At 40.1% G+C, this 18242-nt stretch overlaps 1 protein-coding gene and 1 pseudogene across 1 annotated transcript; one reads left to right on the forward strand and one right to left on the reverse strand.

The window, feature by feature from the left end:
* The first annotated feature begins 9652 nt into the window (after positions 1-9652).
* LOC135709586 (uncharacterized) lies at positions 9653-12386 on the forward strand. Its single transcript, XM_065231978.1, has 4 exons — positions 9653-9657; positions 11196-11352; positions 11515-11578; positions 11950-12386. Exons 1-4 carry the CDS (start codon positions 9653-9655, stop codon positions 12384-12386), a joined length of 663 nt encoding a protein of 220 aa, XP_065088050.1.
* Positions 12387-13024: 638 nt separating this feature from the next.
* LOC135709587 (putative nuclease HARBI1) lies at positions 13025-14806 on the reverse strand (annotated as a pseudogene).
* Positions 14807-18242: the final 3436 nt, after the last annotated feature.

Raw genomic sequence — 18242 nt, forward strand, 5'->3', positions numbered from 1 at the left:
ATGCGGTCCCACTGAACGGTGCTCATTCAATCACCGTAAGTGGTGGTGTCCAGTCCAGCAGCAGCAGCAGGAGTGCTTTCAACAACAACAACAACGAAAGGCTGCCTGCAAGCAGCGAGCTGCAGAGCTCATATGAGCAACCATAGAGAAGGAGGAAGAAGTCCCACCGCTAGGCTAGGATCGGAATCAGTAGCTCGTCGTGCTCAGCTCAGCATTACTCAACCATCACTACAAAATGGTCCTTTTCAGGACCACCATAAATTTGTTAAGAGTATTATTTGGACATTTGTCAAGGTCATCAGTTCCCGCAAGCAGCTAGCTATCAAGGCTCAACCTGGTCTCTATATAAGGTGTGGAATTGTAGGCCCGAATGTATTGGTGAGGGTCCATGCATTAATTATGTCACGCTAAATCGAGCAAAAAATTACCCCCTCCCCCCTATCGTAACGTTTTTTCTATACCTAATGCATTGCTTGTCACAAAATCTTAGACCCCCCCTCCCCCCTTAGAGCGTGACATAATATATGCATCAACCCTGAGATTAATCATCGTCCGACCATTTTCCAGAACACGCTGGGAGGAAGTGTTTAAAATCCATATAGAATTTGAGAGAAGTGGGAATAATTCGCTTTTGGTGTAAATTCAGTCCCCAGAAAGCCAATAAAATCAGATTTGTGAGAAAATTAGCTCTCACGAGTTCAATCTCTCGAAGTCCCTCCTTTTTACATATTGTGCACAAACGATACTTTGCACTCCGCCCCATTCATGTAATTCGGAAGGAAATCCTGTGAGGGGTGAATTGAATACACTTTAATACCAAAATGCACAAAACTTAAAAATTCATAAATAACAAAAAATTCAAAATACACCTTTTAAAGTCGGGTAGATGAATCGAAAATACTCCAGTTGACAGTCCCTTCGATTCTCTTCATCAACTTTATCTTTGAAATAAATACTGCAAATTTGATTCGCTTACAAATAAAAAACGGAAAGAGTTAAGATAATTTGATGATTGATCAATTAAAAGAACTAAATGTTCACATTTGTTCCGTCCACTAGCGGTCCTACGTCAAGCTTCCGTTCGTGCCCTAGGCACAGACCCTTCTACTTTTTAAAGAAGGAATTGAACAATGAAATTTTGAAATATTTAAGATTTTAATATTTTTGTTAATTTTTATTCGTGGCTCCTAAGAAAAATTACCGTGAATATTTTCCCATGTAATTTTGGGAGTTGGTTGGAAATGCTAACATGAAGCTTTAGTGTGATAATTTATTAGCTAGAGAATGATCTTTAGAAGAGAGTAGGTGGATAGTTCCGTTAGAGTACGGCAGTATGAAAATAGAATAGAAGTTGAAAATGAGCGAAGGGCCATTAATGCGACAGTTTTTAAAGTTAGACGCACATCTTTTGCCTAACCCGTACGATGTACGCGGAGACTTGAAGTATGTCTCCAAGTGTACAGGCAAAAAATGTGCGTCCTTCTTTTGCTCATAAACTGACTGCGGCTGTGGAATAGTTCTAGCGACGTTTTCAACACTACCTAAAGCCCCACGTTGCGAGAGCATTTCCAGTCGATGGTGTGTTATAATGCAATTCTTCTTTACCCAACTATTGTGTTGCTCCTCTCGTCATCACCAACTTGTTCATCTCAGAGAGAAGGCAGTAGGTTCGCTCATTTTCAATTTCTATTCAATTTTCATATTGCCGTACTCTAACGGAACTATCCACCTACTCTCTTCTAAAGATCATTCTCTAGCTAATAAATTATCACACTAAAGCTTCATGTAAGCATTTCCAACCAACTCTGAAAATCGCTAACTTCGCGTATGAAGTAACATAAAAACACTTTGAATGTAACGTAATTTTGATTAGAAGTGACGTGTTCGCTACGCAATTTTGAAAAAAAAAAAAATTAAGTTCCAAAATGGCCGAATTTTTGCAAAAATGTAAATTATTGCCCATAACAAACAATTATATAAAGTTTCATGCAAATCTAAGAATGCGGAATCTGATCGATTCGTGATTTTGCGTGAAACTAATCTAAGGGAAAATCGATATTGTCGAAAATGTCTGCCCAAGCAGGAACCGATAGCTAATCGATAACAAATGAATAACTTAATGTGTTATGATACCAGATGTTGGTATGCTTGTGGTATAAAACCTTGTTTTGATACTATTCAGTTATCGAAATATTTTTAAAATGTCAAATGAATACCAAAATAACAAAATGTGATCAGTTTTTAGACAGTAACACCTAAAAGAGTTATTGAATTGGTATTAGAAGATCTTCAAAATAACAAACTTTGGTATTCTGGCATCTAAAAAGCGTCTTGTAATAAATAAATTATGTATTAGTTCGTTATTCGTAGAATATTTTTGAGGTATTATTTTTTGTATTTTACCTCTTAGGTCAGCCTCACTAATACCATATTTAGGTTGCCAGTTTTGCTAGTTTCATAACTGAATTTGGTATTAATAAGTTATTTTTTCCTTCTTGGGTGGGGGACGTTTAAGACGGTTTCCAGAGAAAGAAGTCAAACCGAACAAAAATTTGTATTCATTTTTAGTTTCGTTCGCATGAGAATTTTCAAATGCGTTTTAGAGTGAATCCAGAGGTGACTTCCAGGGTAAATCCACAGAAATCCCGTTAGTCCAGGCATGTGCTTAGGACTTTTAAGATAACACCATAGCAAGTTTACGACTTCTAGGGAAAATCCTACTTGAGTCGCTTTGAGGACTCGAAATTACGATTAAAGTTTCTTGGTGGTTTACAAAGTGCAATTTACACAGGCATTGGATTGATTTCAATTAATCTCATCATTTGAGCATTTCAAAATAATGTTTCCTACTACTTTGCCGTGGAATAACATTCGAGATTTTGTTTACCCAGAGCCTTGAGAAATACGGTTTTGATAAATCTCTGGTAGATTTTCCGTAAATCCGCAGAAATCAATCAATTCCGAAAATCTACGGAATTTTCTGTAGAAATGGCAGCACTGCTCTCCGGTTGCCTTCGAATGCTTAGTTCACCGAAGCGGAGATAGATTCCAAATATGAAGCAATAATCAATTACTGTGCCGATATGATTTTACTTCACTTCGTATGTGTATTAGGTACGCGTGTTAAATACTTGTGTAGACATTTGTTGACTACGTAGAAATCACTGTTCAGTGGACGTGTTCTCGTGGATTAACTCGATTGGTTAAAAGAATTTAAATTTTTAAAAAATCGCGCTATGTCTCTTGCTTTATAGAAAATCAGAATAGAGTTACCTGAGGTAACAGGCACCTTGGGGCAAGATGCACTTCCTTCATTTTGAGCCTGAAATACATTTTTACAGCAAAGTCGTTTTCCTACAAGTTAAATCTATGTTTGATTTAAACACCGTATCAATTTGGCAGCTCTATGTTATCAGATAATGTAAATTAAAAGAAAAAACCAGTTTGCATTATCCTCCGCATTGTAAAGATTTTTTTTAGCGATTTAAGCATTATTAAGCGTCGGTGAAAGATATTACCCTTTTGGCTGAGGTTAGAGCTACATCTTTCTGATAAAGTACCGGTAAGTTTTAATATGTATTTCTATTTTATGATCAAAACATTTGCTATATACATTCGGGACAAAATGCACTCATAAGCTCGGGGCAAAATGATCCTTTGCAGCTTTGTTAACGTTCTATTCTTTCTTCAGAAATGTTCCGCAACGTTCCGAAGTCTATTAAGCGGTCATGGACCTATGAACAAATACGATCGGAACTGGAGGCTGTCAAAAACGAAGACGTTCTTCTGTCTCAATTGGTCATTGATCATGATCATTTATAAGACGGCAAGAAGAGCCATATAGCCCCATTGCTGGGTTGCATTTTGTCTCATCATTATGGTGCGTATTAGAGAGGGTCTAGTATAAGAGAGGAGCGGATTCAAAACAAACTGCCTTGGCAACCTATGCCTAGATGATTTCTTGTAACACTGCCAATGCAATCAAGATAGGCGCTGCTCGATTGGCTCTGGCATTAACAGTTCGTTTGGCTCAAAACCTAAGAGGAAGAGGTGACAATTGGCTTCTTAATCTTTAATTTCTATCTCTATCTGTATCTTTATCTATTTCTCTCTCTATCTTTCGCTCATCAAATCAGCCAATCACGAGCTGGTTCACGTTTGACAGAAAAGTGGTTCATTTTTGCCCCCGTATTGTCACCTCTTCTCTTAGCTCAAAACCAGCCAGTCCGCTCCTCTCTTATACTAGACCCTCTCTAGTGCGTACTACCCCTACGTTGTAGTGCATTTTACCCCAGAATGGGTGCATTTTGCCCCGATTAGTGGCATTCCCAGATTATTTTATCAATTTCGAAAATCACTTTTTAAGGTATTTTTTTAAAAGTTTTCATGTTTATTGCGAATATCAACAATAATGCTTAAGAGAACTTATGCAATACATGATATTCACTGTTGCTTTTAATTTGACCGGGAAAACACCTTGATTACCTTAAATGGTGCGTTTTACCCCAGGAGCCCCTAGTTGTTTTGTTCCTTTGGTTAGATTTATTTTAGCGAGTCCTGATACTGAGTAATCCGGAATAAGCAATACCGGAAAAAAATCTATCCTTGAATAAGGATCACTGACTTTACTACGACAATGGTGGACATAGTGAATCCGCGGTGAAAAATACCATAGGGGAGAATGGTATACAACGCACCCCCTGGGCAGAACGCACCAGCTGACTTTCATTTGTGTTTTTCATGGCTTTAACGTAACTATTTTGTTGTCTAATCAAGCAGCACTTCTAGCATAGCATCTGAATTAAAAATCCTGCATGATAAATCCTAGAATTGGATTAAAAATTCCAAGAAAAACTAAAAACAAAATGAAAAAGTGCGTCTTACCCCGGGGGTGCGTTATGTACTGTTCTCCCCTACTATATTCAATTGAGAACATTTTTGGGTTTTCATTACTATACCCCCAATGACCCTCAGCGTTAGCGGTATGGTTGCTGTCTCCTATGCTAGATTAGTTTTGCTTAATGATTTCTAGTCAAAAGTGACATAAAAGCAATTGAAATTTTATGGCTATGCATTACACATAAATAATACGAACGTAGGGTCCGGACGGCATATAAACATTCTAGAGAAAATCACCCATAACAAATTGACAACCGGAGGCAATTTTGGCCCCGCTTCGTGTACGATTGAGCAACATTCAATCACCTCCGAGTTTGACATTTCATAGGACAACAAACCACGTGCAGCAGTATCGTGACTGTGCCAATTTCGTTGCTCGAACATAAATCAGTCGGCGGCGGCTGAATCGCCTGGTTACTACAGACAAGTCCTCAACTGGCGACCGATCCAAAGTTCTACCACAACATCCCCTGTGTTTGATGTTAATGATTCAATAAACTTCTAATGAGCAGATCATTAGCGTTCCACTTTGAAGCTAAAACTTACGATTCCCCCACCCCTACTCGGCCCAGGTCCTTAAGACCCTTGCCACCACTTACATATATAGTCAGTCTACCGCGCACTAATCACAGCTACTCTGAATAGAGTCATTTGCAAGTGGAGAATATTTATCTATTTATTCATGCGACTCGTCATGTTCAACCACACAAATAGTGCGCGACGATCCTCGCTGCTGGAGCAGAACCGACTCCCATTTGCATGCCATCTGATCAGTTCGTACCGCTTGAAGCAAACAGTTGTTTCGTTTCAACCAAATCGAAGCATAAACTGACACCGACAAGTTTGTCTCTCTCTCGATGTGTCCCACAAACAGTGCTTGATCCCTAGCATGAAAATAATCAACTCATAAATTAGCATAAAAGAATAGCCATCATTAAAATCCATGCAACTCGCTGCAGCAAGAGCTCGCACTTTGTTGAACAGGTAACATCCACGACCAACCGGCTCGGTCTCCGTCAGGTTCGCCGTTGATTGGGAAGATTTGTGTACACATTATGTTTACGTTCTTTCCGCCAGCCGGCAAGCAGTACCCACTGCGATTTGTACGCTGGGATCCCCCCGGGAGTCAAACGAGCCTTCTTTTTCAGCTGAGACCAGTGTGAATCGCTTGGCCCTGGGTAGGAATACACCAACTTCAGGTCAGGCCAGCTCTAGTGATTATTAAATTGACCCCTGTCGGTTGGATCGGAGTTCCAGTTGCCTGATTTTCGCTGCTGCTGCTCGGAGGAGATGCCAGTCACGATTCTCGTCGGCTGGGTTGGGGTCCACCGAATAATGTTTGGAACACTGAACATGGAAACACCTCCCCGGGGGGAATCATAGCGTGAAGCCATCAAATGATACCCTATAGCTATATGTGCTGTGATGACTGATTAGATCCGTTGTTTCCTATAAAGGCATTCGATGAAGGTGGCGGAAAACAATTTGTTGAATTCATTCGATCGGCGCTCGTCACGCAAGGGCAAGGTGTGATTTCTGATCAAGCGCCAGTTTAGAGGATTGGGTATACCTATATGAAATATTTATCTTTTCGTCAGCTTGTCTCAAATGTTTTTATTTTGCTTATACTTAGCACTAATCGTATTCAATATTTTTGTTAGACTTTCCGGAAAATTGAGAAGTTTTGGACGTGATCACCTAAATCAGACCCTTACTTTAAATGAAAAAAAAGAACTACTGTTTTATCAAAAGTGCTTCACAATTTTATAAATACACAGTTCGAAAAAGTTTCTGTTAAATATGATGCACATAAATATGCAACCTATGATCTTTGTTGGTAACATTTCAGTAATATAAGAGTCCACAAATTATATTTGGAACATCACGTGATCATGCTCATATAGAAAGTGCCTTCGGAAAATTTATACATGAAGTCGAGATCTTTTGGCTGCTGATAAGATCAGAATTCACTCACTGCATGTGAGCTTCTAGTATTTAAAATCATGATTTTCTTGATCCATAAACTCATAAGCGTGATTTTCGTTTGTGAAATCATGAACCTGGAACACATGCAAAACTGCGGCTGTCAATTTCAGTTGTTGTTGAATTTATCCATACAAAATGCTCGGATCCGTCGAGAATAGTGTGTTGATTATTAGTGAATGCAGCTGAGCCGTATCATCAAACTGACCGTAAACCTCGAAGAAAAGCATAACCTAACGCAACATGGGTTCTTGTTCCCGCCGCTCCAATAGAATTCGAAGGTGGTGTTAATTTGTTGAGCTGAAAGTGTGTCCATTCCATCTGCCGGACAGATGCCTGCTGCTAGATGTGAGTTAACCTGCATCAAGTCTTCCGTAGTTTTTCTTCCACTTCGGCACTCCATAAAAATATTGAACATTATTTTAATGTTGACATTTTAGATTCCTGAACCATGTTGCTGTTTTCGAGAACAGGTTCACGATATCAAGAACAACTCATGAACATAAATCACGTTTACCAAAACTAGATCATGATTTTCAGAACAGAGTTCAAGATTCTATGACTGTGTTTGGTTATTTTGTGGAACAAGGTTCACGATTTCATGATTTTTATTCATGGTGTATTTTCGTAATCGAAAAAATTACTTTTCCAATATTCGTGACTTGAGGTTCACGAAATTCGGAACGGATTTTTTCTCGTGTAGACACTGGACATGGACTGACCAATGCGTGAAAAATGAAACAAACCCATTTTCCGTGCTGAGCACCAATGCTACCGACGCTAGGGAGGCAGCTCCCATACCTGGACTCTACCTATCGACCCATCAGCTCATGATGTTATGCCTCAGCGGCGCCGACTGGGATTGAACCCAGGCCTGCTGGGGTGAGAGGTAATCACGCTTACCACTACATCATCGGCGCTGCAGTACGTTGCACGATGATCGATTTGTTACTAAATCTAGATGAACATTTGAAAAGGTCAAATCTGTTTTGATCGTTTCCCTTCATCGACTTTCGTTTTTGACAAGGTTTGATAAAGGAGGTTCTCATTTAGCATCCAGAATGTCATATACAACAGGGAATGTTTTTGCAGTTCAGTTATTAACGAAAGAGAAAGTCGATGAAGAGAATCGATCAAAGCAGATAGGACATTTTGAAATGTTAGTCTAAAAATTAGACAGAATCATAAGGGCCTATCTGCAATGATCAATTCTCTTCATCGATTTTCTCTTTGATCTATTATTGTTATGTGATCAAACTTTCCGAAATGTTTCCAATATATGTAGTGGGGGTAAAAATTGCATCCTAAGAAGATTGATGTTGCTTATATTGAAAATAAGTGTATTCTTTGTCATCAGAACGCATTTTGAGGATGGCATCAACCTTTTGTAAGTTGTTGCATCATTTACTAGTTTTAGGCAATCACGATTGTCATGAAATAAGCTGGAAATAAGGGTGATCAAATCAGTGATATTTAACATTTTCCTAGCGGCGCCGGTGGTGTAGTGGTAAGCGTGATTACCTCTCACCCCAGCTGGCCTGGGTTCAATCCCAGTCGGTGAGGCATAACATATCTGATCACGTCTCAGTAAAGCATTTGGTACCCGGTTCATGAGTTGATGGGTCGATAGATAGGGTCCAGGTGTGGGAGCTGCCTCTCTGGCGTCATTTCAAAAAACATTTTCCTGACGAATAAAGTACCTGACCGTTTTACCCTACCTGTCTATTATATCCCCAGGTTGATGACACTTATGCGATATTGATTTATGATACAACAATAAACCCGATTCTTTTTTTTTGCACGATCGCACTTTTAGTTCTCGACCGTCTGTTGTTAAAGATGAACAAAGAAGACACTTATTCGATATTTATTTTTTATATAACAATAACACACGATTCTGTTTTTTTGCGCGATCGCATTTTTCCTCCTTTTGTCTTCAAATGACACCAACATTGAATGCAACTATTTTCAAAAGACCTAAGGCTCTGAACCATTTGGTGGATTATTTTAACTTTTGGTTAAAATTTGACAGATGGAAAGTTATTGATTGACCCTGCTATCCGAGCTTGGTTACTTCTGATAGACAAGAAGTTAAATTTTGACAACTTTTGCTGAGTTCTTCTCGAAAACCGGTCGATCGACAGCACAGGGATTTTCGAACATAGAAAATAACTTTCGAAATGTCACTTTTAACCATGAGTTAAATTTAACTCGGCAAATGGTTCACAGCCTAAGAGTTCTTCTGGCTAACTGGCTTCTTTTTGTCTGTGACGTGTTTTTATTCTCTTGTGGAAAAGACAGCGCAGAAACTATTTCATTATGGGCGACGCAGTCGACTGTCAAAATACAAGAAAATAGATTCCCTTATTACGGGTGTCACTTCACGGTGAAAACGAAGTGAAGTGAGCACAAGCTTACTATGGGAGTCACCCTAGTGATAAAATGTGAAAGAGTTCATCCGAAGTGACAACATGGATGAACTCGGAGTTATTATGGTTGCCACGTCACCGTGTTTTCGGTGAAAGAATGACACTTCCCGTGGATTTTTTTCATCTTATGTCGTTTTCGTTTTTGCGGTGTAGCACTGGTGTAGTGTAAGCAGGAATAAGCGCGAGCCTTTGACAGCTCAACATCATTTGTTTGTAAACAAAGGTGCATCCTATATCTACACCCTAAAATATTTCGGTGTACGGCAGTGTAGCACCGGGGCAGCTACACCGCAAAAACGAAAACGACATTAGTTTTCAAAGGTGAAAAGCAGTCACGAAAAATGGAGTAAGTTTAAATTTTGATTGTTTTGTTGCTTTTGACGTAGGACTACGTCTTTGATTTCTATATGGGGGTACACTTTGTGAAAACCGAAAATGGAACATGTAACAAATTAAGAAAGATTTTGAACGTTAATAACTCAGCTGCCCCTGGTCCAATTTCAATAATTTTATCACCAATCGATCAGAAATATGGCTACGCATAGTTAACAATGCTTCCGAATGTTGATTTTCAACAAGAAACTATTGAAAAACTGGTGAATGTCCAGCTTTGTTCAAAAGCGTTGAATTAACTAACAAATCCACCAATTACCTACATGTACATATGCTGCTTCCCCAGCACAGTCGTCAGAGAGTAGTAAGTAGACGAAACAAGTCGAAGCGGAATTCACCTCCGATCCTCGGGCGCGTGCAAATAGGGAGGATGGAATTGCGTAATATTTTGCATACTCATCGCCATACTCAGAACCACACGCTCCCAACTACCACACCACTGTGTGGTGGTGTTCGGTCGTCGAAATTAGTAGCAGTGCTTTCGGCGTGTGGTGTTGAAAATTGTTCTCCAGTAACAACGAAAGGCTGCCTGCAAGCAGCGAGCTGCAGAGCCCACATAAGCAACCATCAAAGGAGGAAGAAGCTGCACCACTATGCTATGGATCGGAATCAGTAGCTCATTGTGAGTCGCTGCGGGTCGGTCATCTATGCCAAGCGTGTCACCCTCGCTCCAAACGACATACAGCTCGACAGCCTCATCCGTGTTGAACACCCAGCTCAGAATTACTCAATCATCACTACAAAACGGTCCTTTTCCACCATAAATTTGTTAAGAGTATTATTTGGACATTTGTCAAGGTCATCAGTTCCCGCAAGCAGCTAGCTATCAAGGCTCAACCTGGTCTCTATATAAGATGTGGAATTGTAGGCCCGAATGTATTGGTGAGATTAATCATCGTCCGACCATTTTCCAGAACACGCTGGTAGGAAGTGTTAAAAATCCATATAGAATTTGAGAGAAGTGGGAATAATTCGCTTTGGGTGTTCAGTCCCCAGAAAGCCAATAAAATCAAATTTGTGAGAAAATTAGCTCTCACGAGTTCAATCTCTCGAACTTCCTCCTTTTTTACATAATCTGCACAAACGATACTTTCCGCCCGCCCCATTCATAAAATTTGGAAGGAAATCCTGTGAGGGGTGAAGTGAATACACTTCAATACCGAAATGCACAAAACTTAAAAATTCATAACTAACAAAAAAATCAAAATGCACCTTTTAAAATCGGGTAGATGAATCGAAAATACTCAAGTTGACAGTTCCTTGGATTCTCTTCATCAACTTTCTCTTTCAATATTTCAATACTACAAATTTGATACGCTTTCAAATAAAAAACGGAAAGAGTTAAGATAATTGATGATTGATCAATTAAAAGAAATAAATGTTCACATTTGTTCCGTCCACTAGCGGTCCTACGTCAAGCTTCCGTTCGTGCCCCTAGGCACAGACCCTTCTACTTTTTTACTTATATTTCGAGTTTTTTTCAACTTTCAGGAAGAAAAAGACGAACAAGCGACAATTTGCCTGCCTTGTGGCATTTATGGAGGAAAATCCCGACATTGCCAGAGGAAGTAAGAATTTGAATTCGTGGGAATCGGACTCGCTGAACAGTTTTGGTCCTCCCACTCATTCCGTTGCAGCGTGGCAGAAGGTAAGTTGGCGTGCTTTTGGTTGTTTTATTTCGTCTTCACATTTATTTGCTGCAATCGGGTGTTTCTAATGAAATATAAGAATGGACCCTAGACCAAACCCCCAACTTTTCGGCAGTTATCATTTTGTTATTCATGTGTATTTTTCTGATTTCTGCTTTTAGGTTTGGACCGACAAAAAGCTGCAACTGAAACGGAAGTTGCAGCATAACAAAAACGAGTTGACGGGCACTGGAGGGGGGGGGGGGGCGTGGATGTCGGCAAATACTCTATATTCGATCAACGATCTGCAAGAAACTATCATTCGTCTCCTTTCACTAGAGAGAGCGGTCAACCACAATGGTAAAATGATGAACTATTACAAAATTTTCTACCATAACTAATAGCGAATTCGTTTATTATTCAGTTCCAACCTGGATCGGGTATCAAGATTGGGTCTACTTGTTTTCTGGCAAACGTCAGTTTGCTCGTTTGTTTTTAAAACCTAGCTCAGGTTGCGGTTCACACTGACAAAAAGTTCGGTTTCGCACTGGGTTGGAACTGGTGTTAACCCCGATAATAAACGAATTCGCTATAACATCCTCTTTTCGAAAACATAGGTTCTGTTTTTGGAACGCAATCATCACCTAGTCCATCCGCAATTGGTGAACGCCAAGCGGACCGTTGCGTCGAAGATCCTATCGAGGAACCTAGGGTAACGGAAGATCAGCCAACGCATGATAGTGTAACCCGTGAGGATGGAAGAGGTCAGCCAGCTACGAGCGGCCGTGGTCGAGCGACCAAACAAAATTATAGAAAAAATCTCCTCGAAAAGCAGACCGACGATCTCAGCAAGATGAAGCTGCATGTATCGGATTGTGCTCGATATTCGCGTAAATCGTACGATTTACACAAGAAGCGGTTTGAGTTAGAAATGAAGCGTTTTCAGCTGGACGAGGAGAAAATCAACTTCAACAAGCAAATGCTGCTCGAAAAGCAGAAGCATAAAAGTCAGCAGCTACAATATAAGAAGCAGAAACTCGATTTTGAGATTTGAGCAGAAACTCGATTTTGAGCTAAATATAAGAAGCAGAAACTCGATTTTAAGATGGGGCGGAAAACAACTGGCAGTACTAATGCTGAAGATGATTACGAAGAGGCGGAACGGGACGATAGTGACGATGAGTCATTAATCACTATCACTGTTTTTATTTTACTTTCCTAAATAATGTCTTTACTCAATAAAAAATCTTCAATATTATAGCGTCGTTGTTTTGAAGACATACAAGTTTACAATGAATGCTCGTCCTTTAAGTAAGTTGGAATCCATTTCTCATTCAAAATATACATTTTTTTTTAAATTTATTTCTACATCATATCATACCGCTTGAAAATCCAACTTTTTGAAGATTTTTATGGACCGCAGACAATCGCCAAATCTTAAGTGTCTCTGTAATTTATAAACAGCTCCTCTGTGTAACGAAAAAGTCTTACTGGTAAAATGAGTCATGTTTCTCGGCAACCACTGAGCTGAATTGGATGCAACAACCACCAAATGAAAGGTATCATCAACATGTTGTCATGTTGTAGAACGTAACATTTTATGAGAAGTTGCTGAATTTAATTTCTGTCTCACTGCGCATTGGTGGATAAATTCAAGTTTTATTACTATGATACATAAAACAACATGGCTGTTTACAAAATATTGTTCATGATTTCTTCTCTGCTTCTAATTGCAACATTTTGATTCCTGTCAACACCACGCAACTCTGCCTCCCCTTCTCCATCTGGTAGTTCTGGCTCGTCGTAATCCATTTTATGCTTCATGCGTAAATTATGTAGGGCAACACAAACGTTTATAATCTGCGTAGCTTTTTCAGGCTTATAATACAGCTGTCTTGCTCCTAATAAGCATCGGAAGGTATTCTTGGCCACTCCAATTGTTCTTTCCACCGTGATTCGAGTTTTGGAATGAATTTCGTTGAACCTGGTCTGCCGTTCAGTGGTATTTGTACCCGTACGAAGCGGAGTGATGAGAAATGGTGTCAAAGGGTAGCCAGCATCACCTGTAATGATAATAAAATAAGCTCCAGAATCTTTAAAATGAATCAAAATTGCACCATCGAAACATAGTCAAGATTCCAACAGCAAGGAGTCGTACCATAGAGGTAATATGATAGGACAAAATGAGGGGTTCGTGGATTTTACCATGTTTCGAGGGGTGCATCGATTAGCTTGCGACCGAAGATAGTACCAGAGCTGAGTCAAAAGGTTGAGCACGTTTCTTCGGGACCTACTAGTCTTAGAGTTACCTCTATGATACAACTCTGGATATTATAGATTCAATTGGCTGACGTCCAGAAAACTTTAGAGATTTCCTTATTTTCCATGCCTGTTATATAAATTTAAAAACTGTTGAAATCATGAAACACTAAGTTGAAGACAAATCAGAAAATTTTGACATATTTTCCACTAAGAAGAAGGAATTTTGACAGTATTTCAATACGCTCAATAACTCTATTCTTACCGAGTAACCAGGAGTTCCTCTCCCTATTGTCGAACCTTTGTACAAGCCACTGACTCAGCGATCTACCATTCCATACAAAAGAGTCGTGGGAGGAGCCCGGGTGGTTGGCATCGAGATACCGAATCATCAAGTTATGATCACAAACCTGTAAATTGTCAAATATTTGCATGAATAAAATTAATGAGATCTAAAACCTTGTTTCTACTTTACCAACATAACATTCAGACTGTAAAAGCCTTTACGGTTGTAAAACAGGTGTTTATCGCGAGCCGGAGGGATGATGCTTAAGACCGGCGCACAATAGATACGTTTTCAGGTTTTTTGACAGTTAGCCCATGCATTATCTGTCAAAAAACCCGAAAACGTATGCATTGTGCGCCGGCCTTGTTACGTGGGTTCCATCTACGCATCCGATTACTCCGGGAAATCCAGTTTTCTCGCAGAAATCCAGTTTAATCGCATTTGTTTCTCTTTCTTCGAATGGAAACTGGATTACAGCTGGGCACACTTCAGTTTCAATAATGTCCAACACAAGTTGCAGCACTTTAGACATCATTGGTTGTGCTAATCCGATAAATCTATCGTTACCTACGCCCTTCTGGTAGTTGCCTTCTGCAGAAAAAACCTCAACGAAGCTGCCAGCATGATCATTGGAGGCACTGACGTGGACAGTTGTACTGGATTGATTTTTGCATCGATTATCTCCAGTAGGTATTTGAAAATCTCCTTGGATATTCTGAAGAATTGAATGAAACTGGAAAATGTATATGAAGTTTGTAAGTTTCGAAATACACGTTCATTTTAGCTAGTAATCTATTTCCATATACTTACGATTTTTCGGTTTGATCCAACGGATTAGAATTATCCCTTACCTGCCTTCGATCTACAGCAAGATTGGAAAATTCCTCCTCGTCTTCACTGTCGGTATCAAACCATAATTTCACACTCATTTTCAAAAAAAAAAACATTACTTGCAAGGAAATTTCCGTCGATTTTCAAAACAAAACACGTGACAGTTCTTTGCAGTCGAATACGAACGTCACGAGAAATGAACAGGGCTATTCCGAACATCACCTCACTGTCACTGTCACTTCACGGAGTTCATTTTCATCACTTCACTGTATGTGACAGCGGTAATAGGTAAAAACAAGTGAAGTGATGTGTGCGTGAAGTGAAAGTGAACGTGGAAGTGAGAACCGTAATAAGGGCCGTTGTTTCGCGTTTCTATACGTTCACCCGGCCAATCAGGTGCTGGTTTGCCTTCGGCAAAAAATTGATTCATAAAAGTCACCTTATTGTCTCCTCTTCCTCTTAGAAAAGAGACACAAATCTATGAAAAATATGATATCCACAAACATTTTCTAAATTCATCACAGCTCAAGAAAATTAAATAAAAATTAACCTGCTAATAAAATTGGTTGTACTTAAATTCAGAATTGATTACCAGTCGCAGTGAATTTATGTCCATTACAGCTGCCCTTAAATAGCTGAAATTTTAAAAGGTGATCATCAAAGTATATGCTAGGTTCTAAAACATAGCAAACACTGTGCTTGTTCAATATTTTTATTTTTTTAAAGCTTTTGAAAAAACGCAAGCTTTTTTAAATATTGAGAACCTCGGACGCTTAAACATTTATTAAAATCGTAGGTCAACAACTTTCGATCAATTTTTAATTTTGTTGTTGGTACCGTAAAACGGGGGTAGGTTGATAACTTTTTATCGATAAACCTAAATATACAGTGTTCACTCGGCTATCGACAAAAGCAGGCCACTCTCGATGTGTGCTACGCGATCGTCTGTTTTCTCGGCAGCAACCATTGTGTGGTCCTCCTCATTGTTCTTCATCAGCAGTTCTTTCGGTCGATGCGTCGTCGACTTTGGAAAGCAACCGTTTCGTGATGAGTGTGTGAGTGCAGACCACGTTTTGCGTCCATTGCTGCAATGGACGCGCTCTGACCCTCGTTGGCGTACAACAATTTGCCATACAATGAAACCACTGGAAGCGGCTCCAGTTCTGATGGAGGAGGCTTTTTGGATAGCGGAAGATAAAGTATTTATTGTGTTGTACCTTTTGACTATAGTTTTAAGATGTATTGTATAGTGACCAAGAATCCTCGGCTCTGTAAAGTTAATTCGGTTGAGCCTTATTAAATAAATCAATAAAAAAATAAAAAAAATAAACCTAAATATTATCACAACCATATTTTTGGCACACACACAAATAACTCTCAAACCTGTACTTGCAAATGCTTTTCCAATTGTATTTTATTTGAAGATTTAAACATAGATTAAAAATGCAATTTTTCAACTTTGGAGTGAAGTTGATCATGCAGGTTCTTATGCAATGCAATATTCAAAAGATATAATTTATAATTGACTTTTTTTATTTGGACTTTTTCAAAATTAGGGTGGTCGTCAAATTATTGTTATAGATAAAACTAACTTTTTAATTTTTGAAAATAAAAATGCATGTCTTTATTTACAACGTTGTAGCTAAGATGATTTCAAGCTATTTTGCCGAAGAAACATTTGTTCTGAATTGACTATGGGTGGTCCTAAAAAACGCAGATTTTTAGCTCTAACTTTTGTAGTTTTATTTTTCCGGGAAAGGCTTCTTCGGATGATTTTTAGGGCTTGTTGAAATACATATTTTTGTCGAGTAGAAGAAATTAATATCTCCTATTTCTTACGCGGCTGCAATACGCCTTTTCACTAAAGTACCAAAATAAACAAATTCGTCCACAACTTCAAATTTTTCGCCACCTAGCACCACTTCACTACCAACACCACTATTGCTCCCACGCTTTCTACCGGCGACCATGTACTTCGTTTTGGTAGAATTTATCGTGAGACCAATCCTCGCTGTCTCCCTCTTAAAAGGCGTGAACGCCTCTTCCACTGCTCTACGGTCGATTCCGATGATGTCGATGTCGTCCGCAAAACCAAGGAGCATGTGCGACTTTGTGATGATGGTACCGTTCCTCTGCACGCCAGCTCTCCTAATTGCTCCTTCGAGGGCGATGTTGAATAGCAAGTTCGAAAGAGCATCTCCCTGCTTCAACCCATCTGAGGTCACGAACGAGGCCCAAATCTCGTCTGCAACCCGTACACATGATTTCGAACCATCCAGCGTTGCACGAATAAGCCTAATTAGTTTCGTCGGAAAACCGTTTTCTTGCATTATCTGCCATAGCTCGTTTCTCTTTACTGAATCGTACGCTGCCTTGAAATCTATGAACAAATGATGAGTCTGCAAGTTGTATTCCCGGAACTTCTCAAGGGTTTGACGCAGGGTAAACATTTGATCCGTCGTTGATCGACCCTCACGAAAACCAGCCTGGTATTCGCCGACGAAGGATTCCTCAAGCGGTTTCAATCTGTTGAACAGAACACGTGATAATATTTTGTACGCCGAATTCAGGAGCGTGATTCCTCTTTAATTGGCGCACTTCAGTCTGTGTCCCTTTTTGTAGAGGGGACAAACGAGACCATCCAACCAACTAGCGGGCAATTCTTTCTCCTCCCATGTCTTGAGCAGTATACGGTGGATCATCTGGTGCAGCTGCTCACTTCCGTTTTTGAGAAATTCGGCCGGGAGCTTGTCCTTCCCCGCTGCCTTACTGTTTTTCAGCTCTCGTATCGCCTTTTTCACCTCTTCTAGCGTTGGTGGTTCCACAACTTGACCATCGTCGTCGATGTGTGTTCTGTTTGTAGATGCTCTCTCGTTCTCTCCGTTCAGTAACGTCTCGAAGTACTCCTTCCACCTGGCAGCCACCATCGTTTTATCTGTCAGCAGATTACCTTCACGGTCATAGCACATGGCGGGAGACGGCGCTGTCTCACGCCATTGACAGTTGCATAAAACCTTCGCATATCATTCTGCTCCATACTTTCTTGCGCCTCAGCAATAACGCGTTCCTCGTACTGCCTTTTTTTCCTGCGATGGGTTCGTTTCTCGGCTGACCTTGCTACCCTGTACCGCTTGCTGTTCTGACGGGTACCAGACACCAACATCCGGCTTCTGGCGACGTTCTTCTCCTCTGTCACTCGCTGGCACTCCTCGTCAAACCAACCGTTCCGGGGGCGCCTCTGAGCTGTACCTATCACCTCTCGTGCCGTTGTGCTCACCGCTCCGTGGACAGCTTCCCACAGATTTTTGAGATTCTCGTTCACGTTGATTTCCGCTATCCGCTCATTCAGCTTCTGGTGGTACTCTGCAGCAACACCATCTACTGTCAAACGCTGGATGTTGAAACGCATCGATCTCCGGTTTCTCGAACTCGTAACGGTCGATAGACGCGCTCGAATTTTCGCGACAACGAGGTAGTGTTCCGAGTCGATATTAGGACCCCTGAAGGTCCGACATCTACGACATCCGGGAAATG

This window comes from Ochlerotatus camptorhynchus, unplaced genomic scaffold (assembly GCF_037179485.1).
Source record: "Ochlerotatus camptorhynchus isolate MF236.1 unplaced genomic scaffold, CSIRO-AGI_Acam_v1.1 ptg000361l, whole genome shotgun sequence".
Taxonomy (NCBI): Eukaryota; Metazoa; Arthropoda; class Insecta; order Diptera; family Culicidae; genus Ochlerotatus; species Ochlerotatus camptorhynchus.